At 38.1% G+C, this 14,140-nt stretch overlaps 1 protein-coding gene across 4 annotated transcripts in view; it reads left to right on the plus strand.

The window, feature by feature from the left end:
* spock1 (SPARC (osteonectin), cwcv and kazal like domains proteoglycan 1) overlaps positions 1 to 14,140 on the plus strand; it is a 105,095-nt gene that overhangs the window by 59,266 nt on the left and 31,689 nt on the right. For 3 of the 4 annotated variants that reach the window (XM_068326289.1, XM_068326287.1, XM_068326291.1), the window contains exon 4: positions 6,525 to 6,602. The exons of the other annotated variant lie outside the window; for it this stretch is intronic. In XM_068326289.1, coding sequence (XP_068182390.1) covers positions 6,525 to 6,602 — 78 coding nt within the window. The remainder of the gene's footprint in view (positions 1 to 6,524; positions 6,603 to 14,140) is intronic. 4 annotated transcript variants of the gene reach the window in all.

Raw genomic sequence — 14,140 nt, forward strand, 5'->3', positions numbered from 1 at the left:
GTGAACAAACATATGTTCAGCTCATTAATGCACTTATTTTTATCCAGTGTCGCGGCTGTGCTGTTGATTTAGTTTAGGATGTCGTCCTGGCTTCTGTTTGACAACAGCAGGATTAACAAAATTTTCAAAAAACACTGCAAGGGCTTGTTCTTCTTCAACAGAGCTTTATTTTAAATTAAACTACTTCTGGGTATAACATTTCTGAGACTGAGCAATATTTAACACCATTAAACACCGCATATCTGCATTTTAGGCTTTGGTGTTGTGAAATAATAAAAAGTTTTGTGTATTTGAGGCCAAATAATTTTTGTAATTAACAGTGTTGTAGCTGACCATGCCTTAATTTTGTTTTACCTTTTTTATTATTTTTTTTTATTTTAAAATTTCACAATCTCTATGATTAGGCATCTTTTTAAAATACATAAAAGCTCTCTTTGAAGCAACACCATCTCATGCACTGATGAGAAAACTGTTCATGTTACATTGTTGATATTGCAGATGTACTGTATTTCAAACATTGGTCAATAAATGTCATTCTTGGTTGCAGTGTTTTAAAAACACCTGCATAAATTTTAAATAGTCATTGTCATAATCTGCTCCCTGCATTCTCAACATATTAAATATGCATTGTTTATGTGAGGCATGAATAGCAAGCACCATGCTTGGTATGTATGAAAACTTCTCTCAAACATGGAATAATTAATAAGCTCCAAACTTAACACTGGAAGTGAAATCTGTCAATTTGCCTTTATTAAACCCTCAGAGTTCTTCATATGTTATTTCATTCGAAATACACTCATGCAGAATACAGCATACCCTGCAGACTGCATTATGTGTGCTCCCTTCACTGCAGTCAATATTTCTCCGTCATCTTCTGCCTTTGCTTTTAACATTTACACACACTTCTTTATAAATCCCCTCAGTACCGTATTTTTATTATTCTTCTGCTTTTGTTTTCAGGACATCTAACTTTTACCACTCCTCTTCATGCGGCTGTATTTTTGTTCACTTTTCCTCCAGTTTTTTTTTTTTTCTGCTAGTGACATATTGAGTTCATCAGACAGAAATTATATAATGATGAACACTAGTATGAATAAACATACCACAAAGGCAAAAACACACACAGACTGAAAGCCTGTGAGAATTTGTCAGTTTTTATAGATTTAATTTATATTTAAAGAGGTTTGGTTAATGCTTTAATATTCTCTGTGTAATTGCAGTCTTGTCTCTTTGCCTTTGTTCTTTTATCAGCTTCTTTTGCCCTGCAGAAAATCTTCAGTAGAAAGACTCGCCAACGTACCTCCCCACACACACACACACACACACACACACTTACATTTGCCTTTAGCTGTATACTGTATGTGTGTTGAATTTGCTCTGGTCATCAAGAATAGTTCAACCATGTCACTGTACCAGTAAGAGGTCAACTTGTATTGATTGTACATATTGTAAAATACTTCACCATAACTCTAGCTGACAGTCGCCACAAATGTTTTTTACTACACACTGAAGCTTCTCAGATCTTTGGGAATAATAGCTCAGTAAATGAAAGTACTGAGTATGGAGTGCTGAGGATGAAGTAAGAAAATACCATTGCAAATTCTAAAAAGAGGCAAATGGATAGTATAGACACCTTATAAACTCAAAAAAAAAAAACAAGGCGGCAGTGGCTCAGTGGTAGAGCGGGCGGTAGAGCAGGTAGTCCAATGTTCCAAGATCAGTGGTTCGATTCCCATTCCCACCGAAAAAAACACCAGTGGCAGGTGTCAGCTCACCTCCAGTGCACTGCCAAGGCACCCTTGAGCAAGGTGCCGTCCCCCCTCACAAGCTGCTCATTTGGGCACTCCACAAAGGGGGATGCCCGCCACTCTACCTCCTATTGCATGCTTTCAGGGGTTTGTACACGCTAATATGCATGCGTGTGACTGACTAACATACTAGAGTGTACATTCTTAATTTTCGTTTGAAGCATTTCACCCCAGAGCAATGATCCATGCAAATAGTTAGTAATTGTGTTTCAAATGTTGTTCCACAGGTCAAAATTGGAAAACACTGTAAATAACATATACTTATTTCCATGGTGATGACCCTTTGACCTGTCAATACACAGTTAGTTTTCCTTGTGAGCATGTAAGCTCAAGGCTGAATTTTATAGGTCTCTATGGACGTTATGGTTGACTCCTGTCTGTGGCTTAGAAAAGCCAGTTCCATATTTGTAATGGAATAAATTCTACATAAGATTTTGATATGGCGGATAAAGTGGTTCGGAAGATGAATGAATGAAGATAAGGTAAGATAAGATAAGATAAGATAAGATAAGATAAGATAAGATAAGATAAGATAAGATAAGATAAGATAAGATAAGATAAGATAAGATATGATAAGATACACCTTTATTCATCCCACAGTGTGGAAATTTCCAATGTATATATTTATGTATTTGTAATGAAGAAGTATGAACAGTATGGGTGCTTTGGGCACTATACTAACAAATGACACTCTGTGCTAGCTATAAGTGTCCTTAATCAGAAATAATAGAAAGAGAGCATATTATCATTACCACCAACTGCAGTGATTTTTCTTAATACACCCATCAGCCAAACATTTTGATACCAGCATGTGAATAACTCTAAATATCTCTTTATCATGGCACCTGAAAGTGGGTGCATTAAGCAGCAAGTAAACATTTTGTTTGCTATACAATTTAAGGGATCCTCTGCTGTCTTGGTGCCAGATACCACAGCACACCTTCAGAGGTCTTGTGGTGGCCAATCCTTGAAGACCCGGAGCTGTTTTAGGCAGGTGGTCATAATGTTATGGCTTATTTGTGTATGTTCTTTTTTACAATTTCATGTGTTTCAAACACATCTCAACAGAAGCAAAACAGAGGGGAAGAGAGGGGACGATGTTTAAAAACCTTAATTTGAAATTGTTAACAGATCTTTATTTTGCAAACTATATGCATTGGTATTTGTGATCAGCTGATATCAGTTGACAGCCAGGTAATGACACTAGGAAGTTCAGAATATTTTAGAGCTATGAACAAGAGAGATGTGAAAGCTCCTGAAAAAAGCTTGTACAGCACCATGTGTTAAAAGTCTTTTGTCAAAAACCAATCATTTCACATTGTAACAGTATCATCTACATGGGTTTTCACACATCTACATTAGGTTTCATTGTTCATATGATTCACCCCAGTGAGCGTACAAACTCATAGGAACACACATTTATAAACACACACACACACACACACACACACACACACACACACACACACACACACACACACACACACACACACACACACACACACACACACACACACACACACACACACACACTTTTGCTCCCTGCCCACTTATGATCAACTGCAGCAATCTGTAGAGAGAGCAGCTGCCTTGTAGTCATCAAAATGTCAGCCATGTCCTGACATTTACTTTTACTTTTTCCATTTACAAGGAGGTGTAAATTCCTGCAGTCAGTCTCATGCACTAGCACACACAAGCTGAAGCCTCTTGGTCCAGGTTTCTTTGTCATTTACATGAAATTATAAACACCTTTCGTAACGCTTTGATAAAGTAGCATCAAGGGTTTGGGTCAGCTCAGCCTTTTTCCACTATCAAGCTTGGAATCTTATTTCTTATTGGTATTGTTTTATGTATTATTTTATGTATGACCTCTTCTGTAATGCTTGGAGAACAGCACTGAAAAGACCTGCAAACACAACCAGAGTGACAGAGATGAGGGGGGAGGACACTTGTACTGTCAGCAAGACAAGTTTAGAATCAGAGCTTTGTCTTGGATTCCCAGACATGAATATACCCTAAGATTACCATACTATTCAGATGGATCATCTTCAATACCATGAGAGTAAAACTGGCATTCAGACACAAAAATGCAAGGTGTTTCCATTTCCCCAAATGGATCATACAGCAAATACGTGGTTACTATAGAAACAGTTTTTATGTCAGGTACAGAAGTTACTTTATGATGTGCTCTGGTTTGGCTGTAGAAGCCAAAAAGAACAAACCTTTGAAATCTGGAGATTCCAATTTGAAAACCAGTCTGATTACATGTGACCTTATGTTGCCAGTGTTTTATATGTCCTTTCATTTCTCAAACTAAGTAACTTTCTCACTTTTGATATGATGGCTGTCTGCTCCCATTCCTCATTGGTCCATCTTTAATCTCCCCTTACTCTCTGTCACTGCTCCCTAATATATTTTCAGATAACCATCTCCGATTTGTACCGGGAGGAACTAAAAGAATCTGACAGAGAGAAACCGATAACAAAAGAGACAGGAAGAGCAACAAGCAATGTGAGAAACAGAGTGTGTTGGAGCAAGAACAAATATCTCTTTTCAGCATAATGTGCTAAAGGCTTGTAACTCGCTCCTCAGGCTTTCTTTAAGCATTTGTTTACTGCTCCGATTTTAATGGTTCGCTGGCCACATCATAAAAGTGACTCTATATCCACGACCCTCTTATCTCTTGCCTTCAGAAGGGTGAGTGCTGGTTGTGTTGAGTCTTAACGCTTGAAATGCTATTATCAGATGAAACACACATCTACATGCTATATTACATCACACACAGCAATAATCAATGATACCTGGTGCTGAGACAGACATGAGGGATATAGAAACATAATTAGGTTACGGCTAAGTTATTGAACAGATAAAATAGGTTATCAAAACATCGGAACTTTTTTTTTTTTCAATAAAAGGAGGAAATTGTACAGAAGAGAATGTGCAGTGGCACCCAAGAGAAATAATTATTAGGGTAAATGTTTTCAGCTGGAGTATTATGAGTTGTTACTGCCCCACACTTCAAGTCTAGAAAGGCAGAGGCAATACACAACCAAAAACACACTGAAAGCAAAATGAAGCTGTTACGCATTGGATTGCAGTGTGTGAATGTTGCTGAACAGACCGTTTTCAAGGAGATACAGACAATAGTTGGTCACATAGAGAGAAGAATATCTGTTTGCATGTCTGTAGTGCTGATACTGCCTATTCTCCTCCATAGCGATTAGAGCCGTCAATATAATAAACAACTGTCAAGTGAATGAATGCAATTTAGAGGGCAGGAGCAGACAGTTGTCTCTAACTATGGCAGCAGGAGCCTCCAGAATGAATGTCAGCACGTGACGTTTCCAGAAGATCGTGAGAGAATAAGGCTGCCAGTGGGAGATATAAAGATATAATGATATGAGGCCTTGCAAGTACACTTGAAATAAACACTGTTCACAGATATTGTGCAACAGCAGCGCAACAAAGATCCATCTCTATGCCTTTTTTTGTTTACACTGAACAAAAAAGTGATGAAATAATACCACTCCACTATTTCACTTTAGATCCGAGTGGCACCGCGGGTACCAGCATCTAATGTGACATCTTATGTCATTGGCTTTTTGCAGTTGATGTGACAACTTGGTGAAAAACAGTCATTTACCTACGCTGTTATATTGGTTTTTAATACAATTAATTGACAGTCATCTAATAATAAGGGTAAGAGATGTCTGAAGGAAAGGGAAATAGAAATCAAGACAGAAATGAAAGACTTTGAGAAAAGTAACTAGGGGGCTTATTTGTTTGGCACATTTTTGCCTCCACACATTTTACTTATTCTTGGTGATGCAGGACAGTAATAATAAAAAATATATAAAGGAGATGGATGAGTTTGGAAGATAATCATCTTAGAGTGTCACAACCCACAGCCAGACGTGACAAACTTCCTCTACCTCAGTGTTTAGCTGCTCAGCTCCCTCCCTTAGGCTCTACCACCACTGGCATACGTCCATGTTGGATGTTGTATTGCAGTGTGTTGAGAGAGACAGGATGGATTAGTGTTTTGTACCTAGATGGATAGGTGCATTGCTTTGCTTTCCCTTGGCTAGCTGTACTTGTTTTTGTGTTTTGTAATGATTGTAGTGATTATTCCTTTCAGGCGAGAATAATATTTGTGTCACTGCACCAGAGATTTTGCCTTGGGATTTCAGAATGCCTATCAGGACTTTTGAATTATTCCATCAATATATGCTTGTTTTGGATTGACAGGCCAGGGTACTGAAGCCGGCAGTTAAGTACGAGGAATTACTGTTATTATTTTCCAATAGTAAGATGAAACAATTGATGACACTCACATGCCTGAGCACAAAGTACTGCGCTGGAGCCACTTGATAATTATGTTAGGATGAGGCTTGAACAAGGGTTGAATGTCTACCCTACCTAATTCTAAATTTCAAATGAAAAGTCTGACAGTCAGAGTTTAGGAACATTGTGAGTATCATTTTCCAGTCACACTGCAGGTATATTATATTGTACTTTTTACATTACTGTCAATATATAGAATAATTTGTGAACTCAAATGTGCTTTTGAACCACACCATCTGTTTCTCAGTCCCTCCAGTATCTATGGTCAGTTCAGCTAAATAAAATGAGACTCCCATTCCATACTTTATATTTACTGTACTGATAAATAAGACTTTATATTCATCCATTTTTGTGTCTTCTGACATTCAACAGAACATCAGGCTGAACCCAGCAAATTTGCACACCCAGCAACTGTTCACTCAACCCCAGCCAAGCAGTTAGTACAAGATGGTGAGTTTGGCATGATCCATTTTCATTGTAGTGGTCAATATGGGATCATTTGGGGAAATTTCTTGTTAATAGTGCAACCATACTTGTTGTTGTTGTTGTTCCAGCTGGTTGGCTGATCTTATTCAGTTCTGGTATTACTGTATGTGATAATGGACACTAAAGACACAGTGTTAATATATTTGAAACTTGCATTCACATCTTTCCTGGTCAACATGTGTATCTTCTGCAGAATGCTGGATATAATACAATGGAATTTAGCATAATTAGTCTTACACACAGTTTGAGTAGAGATGGACCTCATAAAGGGATAGTTGACATAAAAAAAAAACAGATCTAAAGGGAAACAGAGTTATTTATTTTTTCTTTAAATAACCTAACATGGCAGCCATTGATTTTCATTTTACTACAAGGCATGTTTCACCTCAACAAGACTCCAGAGTACTGCCTAAATGACGACAGGAAATGCTAACTAAAAGGGGAACAAATTAGTAAATTACATGTAATTTGAAATGTGAATGATGCACACATTATGTTCTGTTCATTAGGTAATTGCAAAACAAAACCAATTACATGTTATTTAATCTAATTTAGTATGAGATAGACTGCATGGCAGAACAAAATGAGCCAGGGTATGAAAGCAGAGATAAATATACAAAATATTGTTGATGTGATTAAGCCTCAATAAATAGTCATTATTTCTTCTTCTCATGAATCTCTTATCAGTTCAAACCCTTTTGCACAAAGCTATGATTTTAAGGTAACAATGGATGTTCTTCTCCATGGCATATAACCAAAACACAATCACTATGGGCCCAACTTGATTTTATGTCATGTAATGATCCATTTGTTGTACAATGTGGGTGGATTTCAGGGAATTTTATTATCCTTAGAGGATTGGTTTCAGGTTTTTTTTAGTTTTTCTAATTTTTCTTTGCTCTCTCCTGGAGTACTGTTCTTCAGTATCTTTACTGAACAAAGTACAGCAATAACAGCAATAAGTTCTAGCCCAACTTTTCTATGAAATGGTAACTTGAGAATGAATAGTGAAGGCTAGAATCCAATGCATTTCATGAAGAATCATCAGTGAAATACTGCTGTACTTGATGTGCAAACAAAACCCGACTCAATTTTCTTTTAAATGAAGTAAGTTTAGAACATCACTGAAATTAAAAAATTCTAAAATGAATTTTAAAGCTTCACTGAATTTAATAGAAACTGGTATTCCTCACATTGTTTTTCCTGTTTGTCGTGTTTACATACTTTAAGCAAAAGGCCGATTTCCCCGATTCCCTGGCAATGCAGAGTTTTGTGGGGATTCTCAATAAAACCTAAAGCAGAGTTCTGAGTTCCTATTTGTTGTGGTTGTTTGTTGTTGTGAAATGGTTTGGAACTAAGCTGTTTTGGGGAATTATTGCAAGCGTTGCAAGCAAGCACACACAGACACACACACACACACGTACGCACGCACGCACGCACTCACATGCACACACACACATTTTGCAAACTGATCTTTCAGTTTACCTTCATGGGTTTCCACACATCTGTAACAGCCATTGATGGTATCCTAAGTTAGTGCTCATATTAGTTCCTCGATTCACTACCTCTCATGAGGTTGTATTCTTCAGAGCACCAGAGCGAACCTTTACAATGGAACAAATTGACATTAGATGACAACAATTCAAGTCAGAGAGCCACCTACTGATTATTCAATTTAAGAATCGGTGTTTCAGAGGTCATTCACTTCCATAGATAGAAGATGGACTTTTAACATTTTTTTATCTTCTCTGTTGTAGAAACCTAGAGAACCAAAGTTCTGTTTATTTAATTTCCCAGAGTCCGCTTGCCTGTGCTCTGTGCTGCCATCAACTGCCCTTGTTACCTTTCTTCAAGCCCTCATTCAGTTAGTCTTTAAGTGCGGAGACCACATGCTTTTCTGTGAGATTTTCTCAATAATCTCCGCCCAGGCTTCTGATTGGCTGTTCTGAAAGTACTGGGGTTCTCTTTTCTGCCACCTGAGAAAGGACTGTGTGGACTTGGTTATCTTTACAAACTGAGGTGTTGCACGACTTGGCAGGCAGTATTCTCATTTTGTCCCATCCTGTTTCACCACAGCAGTATCTTTTCTGTGCATGCATCTGTCTGCAGTAGTTTTATGATATGATCTGTGAATCAATGGCAAGGTAGCAACTGTTGGCTTGCACTATTGCATACCGCTAGTGGTGATTGTCTTCTTTATCCAATCAACATTACCTCAAAAACGGTGGTGAAAAGATTGAGTCAAGATGGAAAATCCCATTGCTGTTCCCCCAGCAAGCTGATACTATTCAGTTAAATAACTCTACCACCAGTAGCAAATCTTCAAATCCACAAAGTGAAACTATGATGTTCTCCAGTCAGCCCTTGTCTAAACTATAAAATAAAGTATCTAAAATAGATTCACATTAAAGAGAGACGGTGCATCCTTTGCATAAGACTTCATCAATATCAAGCATTGTCTTGCTCTGCATGGACTTGCTAGAATTAACAATGAAATAGGTCAAAACCCAGACAATTAATTATAAATGACTAACAATATATAAAAAGAATCACTCGGCCTCTCTGAACCACATAGGCTCAGATTTTTTTTTTTTTAATTAACTGTAAGGCTCCACTTTCCCAACAGCGACAGAAATAATCCATGCAGTTAAGCAAAGTAAATTCACTGAAATAACTGTATTTAGTAATTTTAGAAACATAGAAGTCATTTTGAATTATTAAAGTAGGTGAAACATTTCTGGCATTTTCTTGAGCTCTGCTGTCCCTTCCAAGACAAACCACGAATGAGTCTTAGACTTTTGATCCCTATGACCGGCAGGCATAACCAGCGACGCATGGAAATGTGTATTCACATCGCTTGCTATTTTTCATGCCTTTTTAAATTGAAATGAAAAATCATGTTCCTGAATTTAAAAAAACTAAACTATGGCATACCAATGGTGTTGGTGGTGGTCAACGTTAAAATATCTTCTAGTCTAAGTATAACTTACAAGTAAACATTGAGTAATATTTTGTATGACTTATCTTCACATAGTGGATGCAAGTTTTCAATTGCTGAATCTCACATTTATACCTGCATAAAGTAGGATAGAAATAAAGATAGTTCAGCTTTAACTGTTGACGTTAGTGTATTTTTGTAGGTAAACTAAATAGAAGATTTTGCCCTCAGAATGCACCAGAATGCAGGAAAACAACCCCATTTTCTAAAAAATTTCCCGGGGGAGGCCCCCGGACGCCCCAGTTGGGGGTGTTTCCCCCCCGCGATAAGCGTTGGTCGTCCGCATGCTACACCACTGTCTTGCACACAGGGTGTGGCTTTTTGTGGCTTGCTCAATTCTTTTTCACTGAGCCACAGTGGCTTAGTCATACTAGCTCCTAGTGCAAGCCCAGGGTTGTAATATCTTGCTCAAGGATCCTGCCACATCCAGACTTGAGAATCAAAACAATAATCTTCTAAATGCTAAATGCTAATGTGATGTCGCATGGATGTTTTCTTATCAGGATTTATGTTCAACAAGTGAGGTCTGGAGTAGATAAAACTATCAACAGTAGAATTGTTGAAACTGTTTCATGGTGAAAAGGAAACTTTTGTGGTTTCACATCTTGTCAAAAATAATGCATGTCAATCTCGTGTTGAATGTTGAATTCCCACATCTTCATCGAAATGTCAAGATTGCACTGAGCAAATCAGCTGTTAAATGGATTAAATATCTACTTAGGTGCAACATGAACATTTGTGGCTCTAGGTCTGTTACACAAACCTAAAGTATTTCCCATTTGCTATTATAACTGATTGCATCAGATGTTTCAAACATTTCCATCCATTTTTTGAAGGATGAACACAGCAGAGTCTTATTTAATTAGTCATTGTGTGTTCCTTAGTGAGCGTGTGCATATTTCCTGCATGGTAATTTCATACATATTCAATTTACTTTCCAATCATTCAGTCCTCTGTGATGGTTTGAAACTACCAATACATTTCAAGCAGAACAGGTTTTGTAAAGCTTTATTTACCCTGCAATAATTGGCAACTTCCTCTTGAAATTCATGCCCTCCTGTTTGTGCGTGTTGTCCCTAAATTCATTTTTGCTTCCTGGCTTTGAAATTGTTTTCAAAAACAGTTCGATTTATTGATTTCATAGTGTTCCTATAAAGGTGCTGTGCTGCCAGCAGTGGTTTAGCAAAACCTCCACTGTTGGGATTTTCCATAATAAAGTGTGAGTGTGCATGTGTTGTGTGTATAATAGTTGTTTGGCAATGATGAATATTCCATTTTAAGTGATTGTCAGTCATTTCTCTCTCCAGATATTTTCCCTCCTCAAGCCAGGGGTTTTCTCTCTGACATTCAAACTGAAGCAGCCCATTTATCATCTCCATATCTAAGCTACATCCACAATAATATGATTTGCCCATGTTTTCAATAATTAATTTTATGCATGGTGAATCTGTTCTATCACAACATCCTTCTAAAGGCCCTCTTCATCATTCTTTTATGTCATCCCTCACCCAGTGTCTCTCATAGGCCAAACATTAAGACCCTGAGGAGTGCTCAGAAAGAAGAGTGGAGATCAGACTTTATCTTCTCCTCATCTGTGTGTCTTTTGCTTCTTCTTGTCTCAGTTTTCCTCAGGTGTTGTGTCTCTTTTACAAGGGAGCCCCGGTAAAAGACACACAACACCTCTTTAATTTGTTTATCAAAGACTGAAAGTGATACTCATTTTTCTAATAGGAAGCATGATTTTTTTCTTTTAGGGATGGTTGTTGGAGTGCTTGTTAATTTAATATCAAATGGGGTTTTTTTTACTTGCTATTAGAAACAGTAGCTGGGGAGAGCAAGAAATGGTGTGCAATGGACCGTGGTTGTGATTAAGACGCACACACACACACACACACACACACACACACACACACACACACACGCACACACAGATTTTACAAAACCTTGTTGAACTACGTCCAGCTCTGGAGCAATTAATATGAGGTCACCCTCTATTCTTAGATGGGGCTTATTGGTAATGTTGCTTCTTCTATTGGATTCTGACTGGATTCTGATCCTTATTGTCTAATCGCTGCCCTCCATTCTGGCCTCCATCCAAGATTAGAGGACACAGGAACAGTGTTTCGTCTCTCTTGCCATTTGCCCATACATAAATTTAGGTGTTCAAAAAGAGGGAGGGGAATTATTGAAAGAGAAAATGATGAATCGGGTAATTTACTTTTAATAGTAATGTTAGCAAAGTGTTACAGCTTCTACTACAATATGCTTTTCTTCCAAGAATCTATTTGGAAGTGTTGGAAGATATTTTATATCTGTGGTTAGATTGCGCAGTGAATTTTAAGGAGGGTGTTTTGAACACTGTAGACAATGAACTGCTATAAGAAATTTACTTCAATAAACCCAATTATTCAACATCACTTACACACACAAAGCATGTTGGCAGTGACGCTTTTGCTGTACTAATCTCTACACTTTCCCATTTAAAAATATGAGTCAAATCCATGAGAGATTTTATTGCAAATTGTCACATTCCTAAATTCCCTTGGAGTATTCAAATGCTTCCTCTTCTAACAAAGGATGATATAAAGCCTGATTGTGAGATTTCAACATGCTGTTGTGCATGTAGTCTAACATGTTTGATAAATTTGACATTTATTTTTATGATTTAGGTCCAGTGCATGAAGCAGTTAATCTGTCATAAGGAGTAGTTTACTTTCCATAAACAAATTGTTGTTTTTCAAAAGATTAAATTAATGTTTCATCATAAAGGACATTGCTTCTGTCATTTAATGTTAGAAACAGGTGTCAGTCAGGCTTTATGTCCGTGTCACTAAAACTTGGTTATGCCAAAACAATATTTCAACCAATACACATGTTGTTGTCACCAGCTTAATATAACCACCCAATTACTCTATGCTTAAAACTTCCTTTTATTAATGACTTGTAACTTCTTAACTTTCACATTAACCTGAATTCCATTTGAGACCTAATACACATTGACACCCCTCCCCCCCAAATATTTCTTATAAGATCTGGGTTAGGATCTGAGCCGAGATACAGCTGCACGAAACGGTCGAGCGTCATAAGTTGTCAATACCTGCATGTATTTATTTTGATTGGCTTTTTTTATGTATTGGAAAAACATTAAAAATCACATTAACCTCAAAATAGATCAATTCTTTGTCCGAGGATTACCACACAGGAAATTTTAGCATGAAATTATATCTTGTGAGATATCTTGTGGACAAACAGATAAAAAATTATTATTACAGTAGGTAATAATATTTCCTGCAGGATCTATCGTCTTTTTAAACTCAAGTGTGATGTCGCATGACTATTCAAGTAATTTGCTCTTGCAGAGCTGACAGCACGTCTACACACTGTTCTTTCCCTCTTTAATCAAGCCAAACCATTATTGCTGCCCACATTCCCTACCTCGTGAGCTGGATTACGGAAAACCTAACGGACAGACCCCAGTACGTCCGTATGGGGGACTGTTTGTCCTCTATGGTGACCAGCAGCACGGGGGCGCCACAGGGGACCGTTCTCTCCCCCATTCTCTTCACCCTCTACACATCAGACTTCAAGCACAACTCGGATACATGCCACATACAGAACTACTCCGATGACACCGGGATAGTGGCATGTATCCGGGAGGGTGATGAGGGGGGGTACAGGGCATTGGTGGCTGACTTCGTGGAGTGGTGCCAACAGAACCAGCTCCAGCTCAACGTCTCCAAGACAAAGGAGATGGTGCTGGATTTCCGGCGGGCACCTCCCTCTCCACAGCCAGTGATCATCAAAGGCAGTGAGGTGTAGGTGGTAGAAAACTACCTGGGACTGCAGCTAGACAGCAGACTGGACTGGTCACTCAACTCGAACTGTATGTACAAGAAGGGGCAGAGCAGGATGTACTTCCTGAGGAGGCTGGCCTCCTTCAACATCTGTCCTAAGCTCCTTCTCATGTTCTATCAGTCCGTAGTCTCCAGTGTGCTTTCATACGCCATTATGTGTTGGGGTGGGGGGGCCAGGAAAAGAGATATGGACCGTCTGAACAGACTCATCCGCAGAGCGGGCTCAGTGGTCGGGCTGAGCCTGGACTCTGTGGATATGCTTCTGGAGAGCAGGACCATGTCTAAAGTTAAGGCTATCATTAACAGCACCAGCCACCCCCTGCACACCACCTTCTCCCACACCACAGCGCCTCCACAGAGAGGCGGAGGTCCTCCTTCGTGGGGGGGGGTAGCGAGGTCAGCACGGGGTTGAATGGATTTAATTTAATTTAATTTTATACTGTTTATTTATTTATTTTTAATTTTATACTGTTTTATATTTTAATTCAATTTTATACTGTTTATATTTTAATTTTATACTGTTATATTTTAATTTTATACTGTTATATTTTTTAAATTTTATACTGTTTATATTTTAATTTTATACTGTTTATATTTTAGTTATAGTTTAGTATATAAGTCCTGTCAGTGCTGCATGTGTCTGTTAGTGT

Source organism: Antennarius striatus, chromosome 10 (assembly GCF_040054535.1).
Source record: "Antennarius striatus isolate MH-2024 chromosome 10, ASM4005453v1, whole genome shotgun sequence".
Lineage (NCBI taxonomy): Eukaryota > Metazoa > Chordata > Actinopteri > Lophiiformes > Antennariidae > Antennarius > Antennarius striatus.